The 13,921-nt window shown below is 37.1% G+C and overlaps 1 protein-coding gene across 1 annotated transcript; it reads left to right on the top strand.

Moving 5' to 3' along the window:
• Positions 1-4,765: 4,765 nt before the first annotated feature.
• Positions 4,766-11,168, top strand: LOC133522106 (uncharacterized). The gene is made up of 6 exons (XM_061857314.1): positions 4,766-5,013; positions 6,514-6,610; positions 8,054-8,365; positions 8,584-8,773; positions 9,147-9,282; positions 10,568-11,168. The coding sequence occupies exons 1-6, from the start codon at positions 4,865-4,867 to the stop codon at positions 10,662-10,664; spliced, it is 981 nt and encodes a 326-aa protein (XP_061713298.1). The 5' UTR covers positions 4,766-4,864; the 3' UTR covers positions 10,665-11,168.
• Positions 11,169-13,921: the final 2,753 nt, after the last annotated feature.

Genomic DNA, 13,921 nt, shown 5'->3' with positions numbered 1-13,921 from the left:
AAAAAGCGACAATTGAGAAAACGTTGGTTAAAGTTTGGGATGGCAGAAAACATACTTCTACTTTGAAGTTATGGAGTGGTTGGTATTAAATGAATGGGCATACCTTAGTATTTTGAATGTTATGGAGGCTTGAACATAAAAACAGGACGAAAATATGTAAATCCTGAATAATATTATTATGGGTTTATTTCTATATTCTATTATACGGCACGTAGATTTATCATTAAAGTTGTATTTATAAATGGTTTCCCATGCTAAAAAAGACAGAAATAATTCTGTGGATCCTTTTATTTAGTTATTATGTCAAAAAGTTAATAACAAATGATTTGAAGAGTGCCATGCATAAAAATTAAAATACATGTGTCTCTTAATATATAACATGAGATTACTTAAAAAACATACTTATCAAGCATAGAAAGTATGTAAAATATCAAATTATAAGTACTTTTTGTGTGTATAAAGTTTAGTGATTTTATATAGGGAGCGTCCCACTTGGTCGGTTTACTAAACTTTAGTGCTTCTTCATTGAAAGTGTTTGTGTTTGGTATATTTTTCAGTTTTATGTATGAGATAATGGTTCGTTATTGTTAATCTAAGAGTCTTTGATACTAACGTCGTTTGTTTAAACTTATTTAACGTAATTGAACGAAATTTCTTTTCGACTCAAGTTTAGTGACCCACTTTGGCGGTCTGGTGGATCATACGCTAAAAAATTACTACAAGTATAAAATCATAATTTATAAACATAGGTGTAATTTGCTGAACCAAAAACAGTATAATTACAAACCAAAAATCGTGTACGTATTGAACCTATGAGATGTAGCAAACGGATCGAAATCATCGCAACGTTTATATAAGTCGCCGTGCCGCCTCGTCGGCGACATCAAAGGCACCGCCGCCGCTAAGCCTCTAAAAACTTTCAGTGCCACCCTCGTATGGCAAATAATTTTATACCAACCCCTCCATAACTGCAAACAACAAAATGTGTTTTTTGCGGCCCCAAATTGTAATCAACGTCTTCTCAATTGTCGCTTTTCACTATTGCAAGTTTACAGAATTTTCAATAAATAACTATAGCTCTAAGAGACTGTGTTATATGTGGTAATCCAAAACGAAAGGAACCTTCTGCAGCTTCGGCAGGTGCTTACCAAGTTAATGCCTTATCTTTAATGCAGAAATCGAATGAAATTGCGTGTGAGTCTGCGGCCAGAAGGTCCCTTTCATTTTGGATGACCATATATTACAAATTACTCATAACACCATATCGGCAAAGTAGAAATTGTTCTCTAATAACAGGTATAAATATGATATCGACGATTTTTTCTGTACCTAAGTACCTATGCGACAAAGTGGGTCGCTGGACACTAAACTTTGAGGCCCTAAAAAGGTGCTTAAAATGGAGATTTATGCGTCGTCATCAAAATCATAGGTTTATTACAGTATGTTCTATCAGTTTTCATCGAAAGTTGATTTTCGGTAAGTTTTGCCATATTTCACTAAACTGCCTGTAACTCCGTAACTAGGATCGACTAAGTGGGACGTTTTACTAAAAACCGTCACATATGACGGAGGTCTAATATCCTCAATTTCATGCGGTGGAACACAAAAGAGCCAATAACCATAGGTATAGTGTAGAGCCCAACTTCGGGAAAAGTTGAGGGACTTCAAGAACTAGGTACCTATTGTATATTGTATGTATAACAGAAAAGTAATCAACAGTGAATACATTTTGCACCATACGCCCATTTGACGGTAGGAAGAGTTAGCGCGCGTGGAGTTAGAAGATTGGCACTACATGAGATTGCTTATGAAACACGTAGTTTTTATATTTGTAATATTAATATGTATTATATGAAGTCTGTCTTTTGACGCAGAATATGGTCGCTAATTTCGTAATGCCGGCCACTGTCCGTCTGGCCCAGCGGGTTAAGACGCGGGCGGCTAGAAACGAGTGTTACGGGTTCGAATCTCGCCCGGTGACTAACTTTTGTTTTTATTTATTATATATGTTCAAGTTTATATATATATTTTAATTTTTATTGTTTTAGACAAGTTTAATTTAGTAAAAAAATGTAGTTAAGATTATCACCTATACACCACCATATTACAATAAATAGTTATAACCGAGCAACGCTCGGTCGCCCAGGTACTAGTAGAAATAAACTACATAGAACGTCAAATAGATAAATGCTAAAAAAAGACGACTGGCACTGTGTAATAAAATTTCGAGGACATTACTGTGTGTAATTATATTGAATTGACATTTCAAAAAGTTGCTGATTTGATGACAATAATGATCGTTAAAGTAAGATTTATCAAAATGTATTGGGACTATTGGGAGATTAAAAACCTGTTAAAAATGTTATCTAACACTACAAATTCGAAATATGTTGTTCCTATTGGCAAACTACGTTGCTCTTACCTACTCTCTGTAACTGAAAGTAAAGTACAGCGATCTGCAAAATTGCATAGATACACAATGAATGAATTCGTTTAGAAAGTGACTATGGAATTTTGCGGCTGGGTGTACAGTTAGATAAAGTAATACAATAACAACCACTCGAACACGCATGAGCCTTCGCTAACTGGGATTTAGGTGCAAGAAATATTGGTGTGTCAAGGTTCTAATTCTTAACTCTATCGTGGTGACGGGTGACAATTCTTTCCTAAATGGCGGTATCTCAAAAACTAATGATTTCGAAAATTGAACTTTCGGATAATGAATTTAAGGTACACGTTTGCATTCAATTTACATTTGAGATAGGTACCGCTTTTTAGCTTAGCAGGGCGGAATTGAATCGGTGTCACTGTTACCGTGTCTGTCTGTCGTGTTGGTCGATAGGATTTAGTTGAACTCGGTACAGTCAACCTAAAATATAATAAGTGATCACGGCCGGCAAAACGTCCCACTTTGTTGCTGGCCATAAGGACACCTTGTCAGATTATTCGTATAAAGATACAAGCAAATCTCGTCCTTATGGCAAGCGACAAAGTGGGACATTTTGCCGGTCGCGGTCACATATATCTCCCTTTTAATGTATATATCTGTCTGTCTCCCATTACTGGCGGATCTGCCTCGAATAGAAGTTAAAGTGATACATATGCACTGTTAAGTATTCAAAGATTCGCAAATACCCGTCCTCTTCGATGCTCCCAGTTCCTCCAAATTTAAGTATGAGCTCTGATTTAGAATAATAGGTAAGTACCTATTTGTATTCTAAATAAATGTCGGGATCACGATAGTGTAGAATTTCTCAGGTAAGTACAACCAAGTAAACATATCAGGGGGCCTACCGCGAAAATCGCAATTCGCAAATTGCGGAGATCTTTCTCTTTTACTCTCACTAAGACGTAATTAGAGTGACAGAGAATAATGCCCGCAATTGACGAATTTCGATTTTCCCGGTAGCCGCCCAGTACTTACTGGCTTGGACATTATTTTAAGGTCTAACTTTAAGGGGGAAGTATACCACATGATCGTCCGTAAAAAAAGAGAAAGCGTTTTACCACTTCTAAATATTTCCATTCTCCATGATATTTTAAGTACTTATGTTATTGACACAATGAAAAACTAGGTTTATAGTTTTCCTTTTTTTTTTCAATAAAGTGAACCTATAAACCTAGAATAAGTAGGTATATTACGCTGAAGGGGTCGACATCAAAATCAAAGTGATTTGTTAAGATTTAGTTAGTAGAAACAGTTTTCCCCGAAATGGAGTTTCATAGAAAAATTACCGTTATTTCGTTAGATTCGAAAAACTATTCTTCTCTCTTAAGGTGTTAAGACTTAGCACGTAAATTCATATTTTAATATTAGGTACCTAAGTACCAATATCAGCATTTTAGTGAACGGCAATTCTTTTAACAAAAGTACAGTGGCTGCAATAATTTGAATTAAACGGTCGGCAGGTACCTACCGACTTATGGTAGTAAAGTGACTTTAAGTAAATTTAAAGTTCAACTAAAAAACATAAAGTATATTAATTAAGTGGGTACTAGGTAATAGATAAATTAAAGCCTAATAATGTGTTACATGCCCGACCATTTAACAAAGAGTTAATCAACACCGCTCTCATGTCTAAATCTCAACAAATCGTAATCCACCTGAATTCTTAGAGGGAGAGCACATGGCGATCTATAAACAAAACAACAAAGCCGATTGGTGTGGTGACGTTCCACCCCGGTGATATGTACGTCCTACTACCTAAATGCCTTATGTACACGCTAGTTACTACTTCATGACTACTCGGAGCTCAGTGTGTACTGCAATGCAACGGAAAATATGCGTGTTTACCAAAGTAGTTTCGGTGGAACGGTGTCGTGTGTTGCGTCACGTTTAAGGAAATTGTGATAAAGCCCCGAGGTCGACGTGACTAAATTGTGAACACAATGTTCATTTCTATCCGTGATTTTGATTTGAGTGCTTGATAATTATATACAGTGCTGTGATTTGAAGGCAAAATGAAGTTTATTTTTTCCTATCCCGATGTTCCCTGGGGCCAGGCAAATGTCCGCTGCCACGACTTGAAGTGTAGCCGATATGACCTTGTAATGTCGAGTAAGTGTATTTTCGCCTTTTGAATTAGCGCTTTGGAACGGCTTAATTTTTAAAGAGGACTTAATTCGGCCATCGTTAGTAATTTATATTCATTCTATAAAGGTTTTAATGTAGTTTTTTAACAAATAGCTAAGAAAAGAGACAATATCAAATAATAATATTGAACGTCATAACGAGGTTCACTCGACAAGATGGCGTCGAGTGGGGAGAGGGCGCCCAGTTTGCCAGGTGCTGCCGCCGCGTCGAGTTCGGCGCTATAGCTAACTAAATAACGCAGTGTTGTACTGTACATTTAGAACGTTCACAATGGCTGCCGCGAAAGACACGTCTACTTTCTTTCTGGAGGCAGATGCAAAACAATTTGACACTATTTTGAAGTTATACCCACAAGCGATTAAACTAAAAGCTGAACAGAAAACAAAGAAACCAGAGGAGCTCATTAAATTAGACAACTGGTAAGTGTGTTCGTCTTTGAGAGGAGAAAATGCGGCCGTGGCGTGTCAATGAACTTGTATTGTGTGTGTATCCGTGCAAACTGATTTGATAGCTACCTCCCTCGCGGACTGCATCTCTAGTTCGCGGACCGCTCATTAAAATCACTGCGTCACGTGGGATCGATGTCAAATTGACACTATCGTTTTTCCTGAAGCAGTGTGAGGGAAAATATCACCGTGCTCGGGCGTTATAAAATGGTGGCTGCCTTTATATCATGACATGCAATTAACTCTATGTTAAAGCATTTACTGTAAATTCTGTAAAGTCCTTTGCTAAATAGGACTTAAGATAAAGCGTATAATCATATTATTATATTAATACATGCTTACTTTATGTTATATTCTCAATCGAGAATGCTTTGTTTGATACGCTAACATCCGCTCAAAATGGTGACTGCCTTTTATTTTGTATCTACTTGGATGTTATTTCAAAGTATTTAGTTATTCCTTTTACAATGGAAAACGTTTAGAAGGATATCTAAATGTAGCCTAAGGTCCTTTTAAGTCACATTTTTTAAATTTTAAGACCACAATGAGTCATCATTTTATTTACGACCAACTTTGCACCTTTTATCAAGAAACATTTGTTTCGAGGAAACTTGCTCCTATACTTATGTTTCTTTTCTCTGAGTTTCCTTGCTCGGGTTAAAACTGTTAAAAGCTGTAACTTTCAAGGTCTTATTTATTTTAGATAGATTTATTCTATTTTTTTTTACATGTAATAAATAACTCAAATATTTAACCCTAAAAACAGGATAGACTGAAGTAAAATAATTTAAATTATTGGCATTATAAGTATATTCATTTGAAAATAATAAAGTACAAACACCATTTCCCATTACAATAAATTAATTAAGTTTTTAGTAGGTACATTATAATAATGATTTAAAACAAATTCAGTTGAGGGTGGGTGCTATGTTTCTTGTTACATTTACTATTTTCTTGTACTGTACAAGAAATGTTTCAGCTCCTCATGTCATGTTAGTGGATATGATAGGTAGTCACAGTTTTAGGTTATTGGTTGTCATTGTCAATACTAACAATATGAAATGTTCAATGTAAAGTAAACCCTAAATGGCCCAACAATTAAAGTCCGTGACTGTACAAGCACATTAAAATTTCATTTAATGAAGGTACTACCACCACTGTTAGTAATTTGATTAGTTGCAATCTGTTTATTTTAGGCATTTATGTTGCCCACTTTAACCCACTCCACCAGGATATTGTATTTCATAAATTTAATTGGTTCTATTTTAAATAATAAAACAAACCAGACATACCTATCCATAGCTAATATGTATTAAATTATTATGAAAACAAAAAATAATTCATATTGGTTCCATCATTTGTGAGATTGCTTGATTTGCCATACAATTAAATAAATAGTTACTTACTTTTTCAAAGAAGGTAGAAGTTTTTAGCCTTAATTTCTTCTAATAAGCGATTTTTCTTTAATTCCAGGTACCAGAATGAATTACCAAAGAAGATCAAGTCGAGGGGCAAGGATGCGCACATGATACATGAAGAGCTGGTGCAGCTCATGAAATGGAAACAAGCGGTGAGTATTTGTAAACTGCTACATCATAACATGTTACTCATCATGTACTTGAAATAAAACAGCTGGTGGCCATCATATTTTCTTCAGCACAGTCACTTAAATATTATATCTAAGTACATTAAATTCCAAAATTATTGTTCTATATGTAGGATATATGTTTTATCTAGATGACTAGGAAATTTAGTATCCATGAATACTTGAGATGAAAGAGGACAGCTGTTTCCCCATACAAACATAGTCCTCATTTTCCTCTCTGAGAATTAACATTATAGAAAATTTGGTTTATAACCATTGCTATGCTGCTGCTCTTGACTTTTTTAGATTTATTGACTATTGTCAACATTTGGAGCGAGAAACAGATTTCATACATATTTTTTAATGCTCCTAACTCTTATAATAATTAAAAAATCTAAAAAATCAAACGGCAACATAATGACAATATCCAGAGAGGAAAATGAGGACTGTTTGTATGGAGAAACTGCCATCCTCTTATAAGCCATCATCAATGTCTGTAATCAGAATAAGCCACAACAAGGTATGGATATTACGAATAGGGAATCCTAAGCAACTATAATAAAATTATTTTGAAAATACTCTTATGATAACTGAGGATTTTGTACATGCTGCTAAAAATACTTATCTCAAATATGAGGCCTAAGTTGATTTCAGAGTAGCAATGGGTTTTACAGCAAAAAAAAAAAAACAATTGGAAAACCACCCACACCTACACCAAGCATACTTAGCTTAGATCAATCTTAACAGACAAGACTTAATTTAACTCTTTGAACGCTTTATGTCATTAATAAACTCAAACGCCAACATCCCTGGCGCAAGGGAACTAACGTAAACCTTACTCGAAAGTGTGAAGGTTACTTTAACAGTTTCCACCATAACACCTTTGGCATAGAGAAATAAGTAAGCATGGAGTGCTTACTCCATACCTCATTTATTTCTCAGTGGACATCTAGCGTCAAGTAGCGGATTTATCAGTACTGGACTTGACAATAGATGTCGCGACGAACGAAAAGTCTCGTGCTCAACTGCATTTTCTCTCCACCCCTCCTGCTTGTAATATTAGTTTTAAATTGTTGAGCAATACACTTTTCGTCAGTTGCGACACTTGTGTCATCTAGTGTCAAGTAGCGGTACTGATAAATCCTCTACTTGACGCTAGATGTCGACTGCGAAATAATCAACATTTTGGTAAGAAAGCTGTAGTATGGAGTTAGTACTCTATGCTTAAATACTTAATTTTCTATGCTTATAGTTGTCCTTGGCGCTGTGGACACAACTAGTAAAGATGACTTTAGGTGTTCAAAAGGTTAAAAAACACTCTAAAATTGATTCATTGTGTAGGAGCCATATTATAGTTCCCAAAACTGTTCATACTATGTTAGAAAGCTACAAGTAGATCAATAAACAAATTGCATTTTACCATTGCAGAGAGGGAGGTTTTATCCACAACTATCATATCTGATAAAAGTGAACACACCACGAGCTGTGATGGCCGAGACAAAGAAAGCATTCCGTAAACTGCCCAACATCGAATCAGCTATGACGGCACTCAGCAACTTAAAAGGAGTAGGCACGGCCACAGCATCAGCACTACTAGCAGCGGCAAGCCCAGAAATAGCACCTTTCATGGCTGATGAATGCCTACAAGCTATCCCTGAGATGGAGGGGAGCGACTACACTGCCAAGGAATACCTCAATTTTGTTACACATATACAGAGCGTCTGTGATAGGTTAAATAAGGTATGTAGTTAAATATAACCTTTTACTTTAATAATAATATTAATAACAAAGCAGCTCTAATGTAATGTGCCTGGAAATGCATAGTATTTTTGCAAGCAAATGTTAATTGAATTATACTCTATGTACTTACTGATACATTCTATGCCGCACTCCTTACTATTGCAACATTGTCGGTCTATAGTAAGTTGTCATGTTCTCAAAACAATCTTATTTGGCAGGAGACAAACGGCTGTGGTACAAAATGGTCCCCACACATGGTTGAGTTGGCGATATGGACTCACAACATCGTGTCAGACCTACGGCCAGAACTACTTGGAAAGTCCCCTAGCTCGACGCCTGCACCTACAAATGGAGGCTCACCACTGCCCAGCGACGAAAGTAATCTTGAACCACCCACCAATGGCAATGGTGAGTACCACACTCTGAAGGAGTCTTGAGTTAAGTTTAACAAGTCTATAAGATGATACACTTGCTACTTCAGCCATTTGTATGTCTACGGGTCTAGTGGTCAAGGCGTGTGGTTGAATGAGCTTGTAACTAACTAACTACATTCATTGGTTTAGTAAACATTTACATGATTGCTATTGATTATAAATGTTAGTAGTCACAGTTTATTGTATTGTACCGAACTTTTTTGACTCGCAAAGAGAAACTTATTCTGTGTCACATACTTTTTAAGTGCACATATTTTTTATTATGAAATCCCCCTACTGTTTGGTTATCCCAACCGTTTTAGCCCATACGTACAGGTCGTATGGTATACCCGACGTGTTGTGTGCAGGCAAGCTAGCAGCCGACTCGGAGCACCTGGACACGCCGACGTCGTGCACGGAGGACTCGCTGGACGCCAAGCCCGCCACGCCCGCCTCGCCCAGCGACAACTCCGACTCGGCCTTCAGCACGCCGAGCGCCAAACGGTAAACTTTTTCATTTTTTTGCATATGATTGACTGATCAGTGATTCACCCTACTCTTATTACCTGGTAGAAGTCGACGACAGAACCTGACATGTAGTTCAGTAACATTGAGTAACCACTACACATGTTTGATAACCAGATTTGGCGCCAGTGGCAAATCAGGACATAATCCCATACTGGGGCCCTGATCGAGAGGCCGCGAGTACAGACCCCTTTACCCTCAAACGATGAATTAGCCACAGGCTTCAGTGATACTGGCGCCCCTTCTTGGCGAGCAGCCTTGCCGAGGCCCCTTTGCCAGACTTAAGCTTTCTTATTCTAGACAGATCTGATTTATCCTAACTTGGTCTTAGCTCCTAATAATATACATAAAATATGACTTATTCGATTTATAGCACGTTCGCTCCCGTGTATTACATGAGAACAACTTAGCTGTCCAGTAATTATGATAAAATGGATGCTGTCTGGCGCATTCAATTAGTAAAGACTAGTTCATTTATTTTTATGAGATTAGGTTAAAGTTACATGTTTCACACAAAAACTTCGCTGACGCCTAATATTTTTTTAAATCTCGTAAATACCTGGTGCGTGATGCCATCATAGTTAAAAATGTTAGAATGCCTATTCGAGCATTATGTATTTTTTTTAAGTCACAGTATTTGGTGAACCATCACACTGAAGGAAGTGTATGCCACTCCAGGCCCGCTCATCCATAAAGCGAAGACTCAACAAACGTATTTGAATAATGACATCCGCCTACAAAGCCAGCCGCCCACGCCGCGCAAATATAAATGATGCTGTTGGCCAACAAATCGTGATCGGCTCGTCTAAGCACCCGCTCTTTCTTTTGATCGGTTCGCATGCGGTTAGCTCGTAAAAGACAAAATAATGTAGGCGGTTTCTAATGTAATAACAATGTTTATACATGTAATGGGTGTTTGCTTTTTGAAGAGATTTTTGTGACACTAAAACTGTCTTTCATTAGATAGGCACCTATCAAAAAATTTCTGCATCGAGAAAAACCCACATTACGCTGCGCTGATTATTTTAATCGCCACGAATGCCACGATATTGTTGTTACGCTTGATTGATTTCGATACTTTTTAATCAAATTTATTAGACAGGAAACCGCAATGGAAACTTATTTATTCCTATACTTCTATTGTCCACTTAGGGGTTGTTTTGACATTACGAAAAAATATCTGATTGCCCTGCCATTCTATATCCTATATTAGCCTACAGTCCTATAAGTTTCAAATGTGAAACGTGCGTATCGTTGTTGACAGGCAACTAGAGGAGGCGAGTTCGGCGGAGGAGAACTCTCTCGGAGACTCGCTAGACGCGCCGCCCGTGGCCAAGAAGCTGCGAGAAGCCACCCACTGACACGCGCATCCCACCAAACCCCCGTGCGCCTATAAATAACTTTCTAGACTAAGCTATTGTACCTAGGTAATTTATTTTGAATTCCGTTTAATTTTAACTTAGCCCTAAGTTTAAGATTACCGGTCGGTTTTGTAAGTTTTATAGGGTATTGATATTTTGGATGCGTATCGACGGACTATGCCGGGCGCACTCAGTGTACTGCGACGCGAGTGTACGGCGGCTCGACTCAAGCCTAGTGTTAGGTTTTGTTTTGTAATAATTTTAATGTTTGAACGTTCGCATCCCGCGTGACATTCCAATAATTGTAACAAGTACGTTTAGGCGGCCGCAGCCGCTACCGGACCAGATGCCTTGACGACAACTCACCATTGCCTTATGACACAGTCTGCCCGCAGAGTTTATATGCAACAAGATAATACAAAGGACGTGTTACCCGGGCGCCGGGTGTTACACGGGCCCACAATGTAGTTTTTATTGAACAAATATAAAATATTAATTTTATAATGTCGCATTTTTATTCCAAACTATAAAATTCCTTTCTCCTATGTTTTTGCAAAAAAATCGTATCACTAACTCAGACCCTACATCTATTTGAAGTTACGAGAATAATAAATAATAAATAAAATAAATAAATATTATAGGACATTATTACACAAATTGACTAAGTCCCACAGTAAGCTCAATAAGGCTTGTGTTGAGGGTACTTAGACAACGATATATATAATATATAAATAATTATAAATACTTACACATAAAAAACACCCATGACTCAGGAAGAAATATCCATGCTCATCACACGAATAAATGCCCTTACCAGGATTTGAACCCGGGACCATCAGCTTCGTAGGCAGGGTCACTACGCACTAAGCCAAACCGGTCGTCGATACTATTACACCAAATAGCACAAGGCCAAGTGACAACTGGCCTACTAGTCCATTGAATAAAAAGTTCTAGAGTGCGTGAGTTAGTAACGTAAGATGTTTCTTCGGAAACATGTCAAGAGTCCCTAGGTAATAAACATACTAAAACCCCGGGACACTAGGAGGAGCCCCGGAGTGGGGGGAGGGGGGGAAAGGGTCCATTTTTTCATTTTTCGCTTAAATCTCAAAAACGGTACATGTTAGAGAAAAACTTTCAAGGAAAAGTTGAAAGGCCATAAAATTATCTACAAGTTGTACCTAAATCATTTTTTTCTATTCCCAGCCGTTTCTGAGTTACACGCAGTAAAAAATGATTTTGGCTCAAACAATTTCCCCATACTACATACCCATGTTTATCACATCAATCGATCAAAAAATATTTCTTTCTTCCAAAAAACTCAAATGTGCAACTTGTGACCGGTACTGATAGATTGCTCTTAATTAGGTCTATAATTGGTAAAATAAACACATTCCTCCATGGAAGCCTTTAGGAGGAATCGATTGTCAAAATATTATATTAGGGTAGTTTGAGTTACTGAACTTGATCTTTTTATTTTTTTCTTCCAAAAAACTCAAAAGTGCAACTTGTGACCGGTACAGATAGATTGCTCATAATTAGATCTATCATTGATAAAAATACCAGATTCCACCACGGAGGCGTTTACGGGGAATTGAATTTTATTAGGGTAGTTACGATACTTGAACTTTTTATTTTTTTCTTCCAAAAAGCTCAAAAGTGCAACTTGTGACCGGTACTGATAGATTGCTCTTAATTAGGTCTATCATTGGTAAAAAAAACACATTCCTCCATGGAAGCCTTTAGGAGGATTCGATTGTCAAAATATTATATTAGGGTAGTTACGCAACTTGACCTTTTTATTTTTTTTCTTCCAAAAAGCTCAAAAGTGCAACTTGTGACCGGTACCGATAGATTTCTCATAATTAGGTCTATCATTGATAAAAAAACCAGATTCCACCATGGAGGCGTTTAGGAGGAAAAACGGTCGTCTGCGGGCACCCTAAGTTGGTAAAATAAAAAGTTTTCGAATTTTTCACCTTTCATGAGATGTAGCTCGAAAACGGCTGGGAATAGAAAAAAATGATTTAGGTACAACTTGTAGATAATTTTATGGCCTTTCAACTTTTCCTTGAAAGTTTTTCTCTAACATGTACCGTTTTTGAGATTTAAGCGAAAAATTAAAAAATGGACCCTTTCCCCCCCTCCCCCCACTCCGGGGCTCCTCCTAGTATCCCGGGGTTTTAGTATGTTTATTACCTAGGGACTTTTGACATGTTTCCGAAGAAACATCTTACGTTACTAACTCACGCACTCTAGACCCCCCTTGGAGGGACTCATTCAATGGACTATACGTTAAATATGATCCTATTATAATTCCTAGAAAGCTAGCTAGTTAAAGATGAACTAACACTAACTACCAAGGTACAAATATTTTGCTTCTTTTTGTATCTCTTCGCGCTTTCATGACGATTGGGGTAGGTTGGCGAGTGAATGAATAGGTTAAAATTAGTATAAAAATGTAATATTCAACAGAAATAAAATGACTAACACAAAACTTAAGCAACTAAGTCGTACAAAATTTTGTATTATTTTAATTTTTTATTTATGATTTAATTATTATGTGAGGTGTCTATTAACTCCCCTAGAGTCGGACCAAGCTTACTGTTCAAGGCACTTGCAACTACAAAGTGTGGCAATGTCATCATTAATGTCAAATTTCAATGAAAATATGAAATATGTAACGACACTCACTTTGTTATGTTCAAATCGTTGCAACGTGCTTAGACGGCTCTACCCACAGAACTATATAAGCATAAGCGCCACGCCAACGCAAGTGCTGCCATCTACCGTCCTCGTACGTTTTCTTGTGCAGTAGGTTCTGCCATCTTGTGAGCTACATTGAAAGCATAAACTTTACATTTACATCTCGCGTCAAAAATCTGATGTCTCCTGTGCTGTCCCTACTGTTTATGCACTAAAGAGTAAAGTAAGTATATAGGAAAAGAGAGCCCTCTTGAAGCATTTTAAGGAAACTAATTTCGAAGCGCTATCTCTGGTTTGCATCCGAAACTAGCTATGTATGTGTGCGTGCACATCTACATATGCATCCGTATGTGTAGGTATTTGCGTACTACATAATATTAGGTCTTCTTGGGCGGTTTACAAGTAAATGTTTTGTTTGATTTCTTGTAACTTTGATAGTTTTTTTGTTTGTAAACAAGATATCAAACACAATACTAACTTGTAAGCCGCCCAAGTAGACCTAATATTATGTAGAAAAGTTTTAAAAGAATGGAAACCACAAAAAATACATAATT

The sequence above is a fragment of the Cydia pomonella genome, chromosome 10 (assembly GCF_033807575.1).
Source record: "Cydia pomonella isolate Wapato2018A chromosome 10, ilCydPomo1, whole genome shotgun sequence".
Taxonomy (NCBI): Eukaryota; Metazoa; Arthropoda; class Insecta; order Lepidoptera; family Tortricidae; genus Cydia; species Cydia pomonella.
This window is presented reverse-complemented; position numbering and strand designations above follow the sequence as displayed.

Bases quoted from the DNA above. Each gene is read 5' to 3' on its own strand.
- LOC133522106 (XM_061857314.1), top strand. From the start codon at position 4,865: ATGGCTGCCGCGAAAGACACGTCTACTTTCTTTCTGGAGGCAGATGCA. The intron at 5,014-6,513 runs GTAAGTGTGTTC...CTTTAATTCCAG, and splicing joins CTCATTAAATTAGACAACTG to GTACCAGAATGAATTACCAA. The intron at 9,283-10,567 runs GTAAACTTTTTC...CGTTGTTGACAG, and splicing joins AGCACGCCGAGCGCCAAACG to GCAACTAGAGGAGGCGAGTT.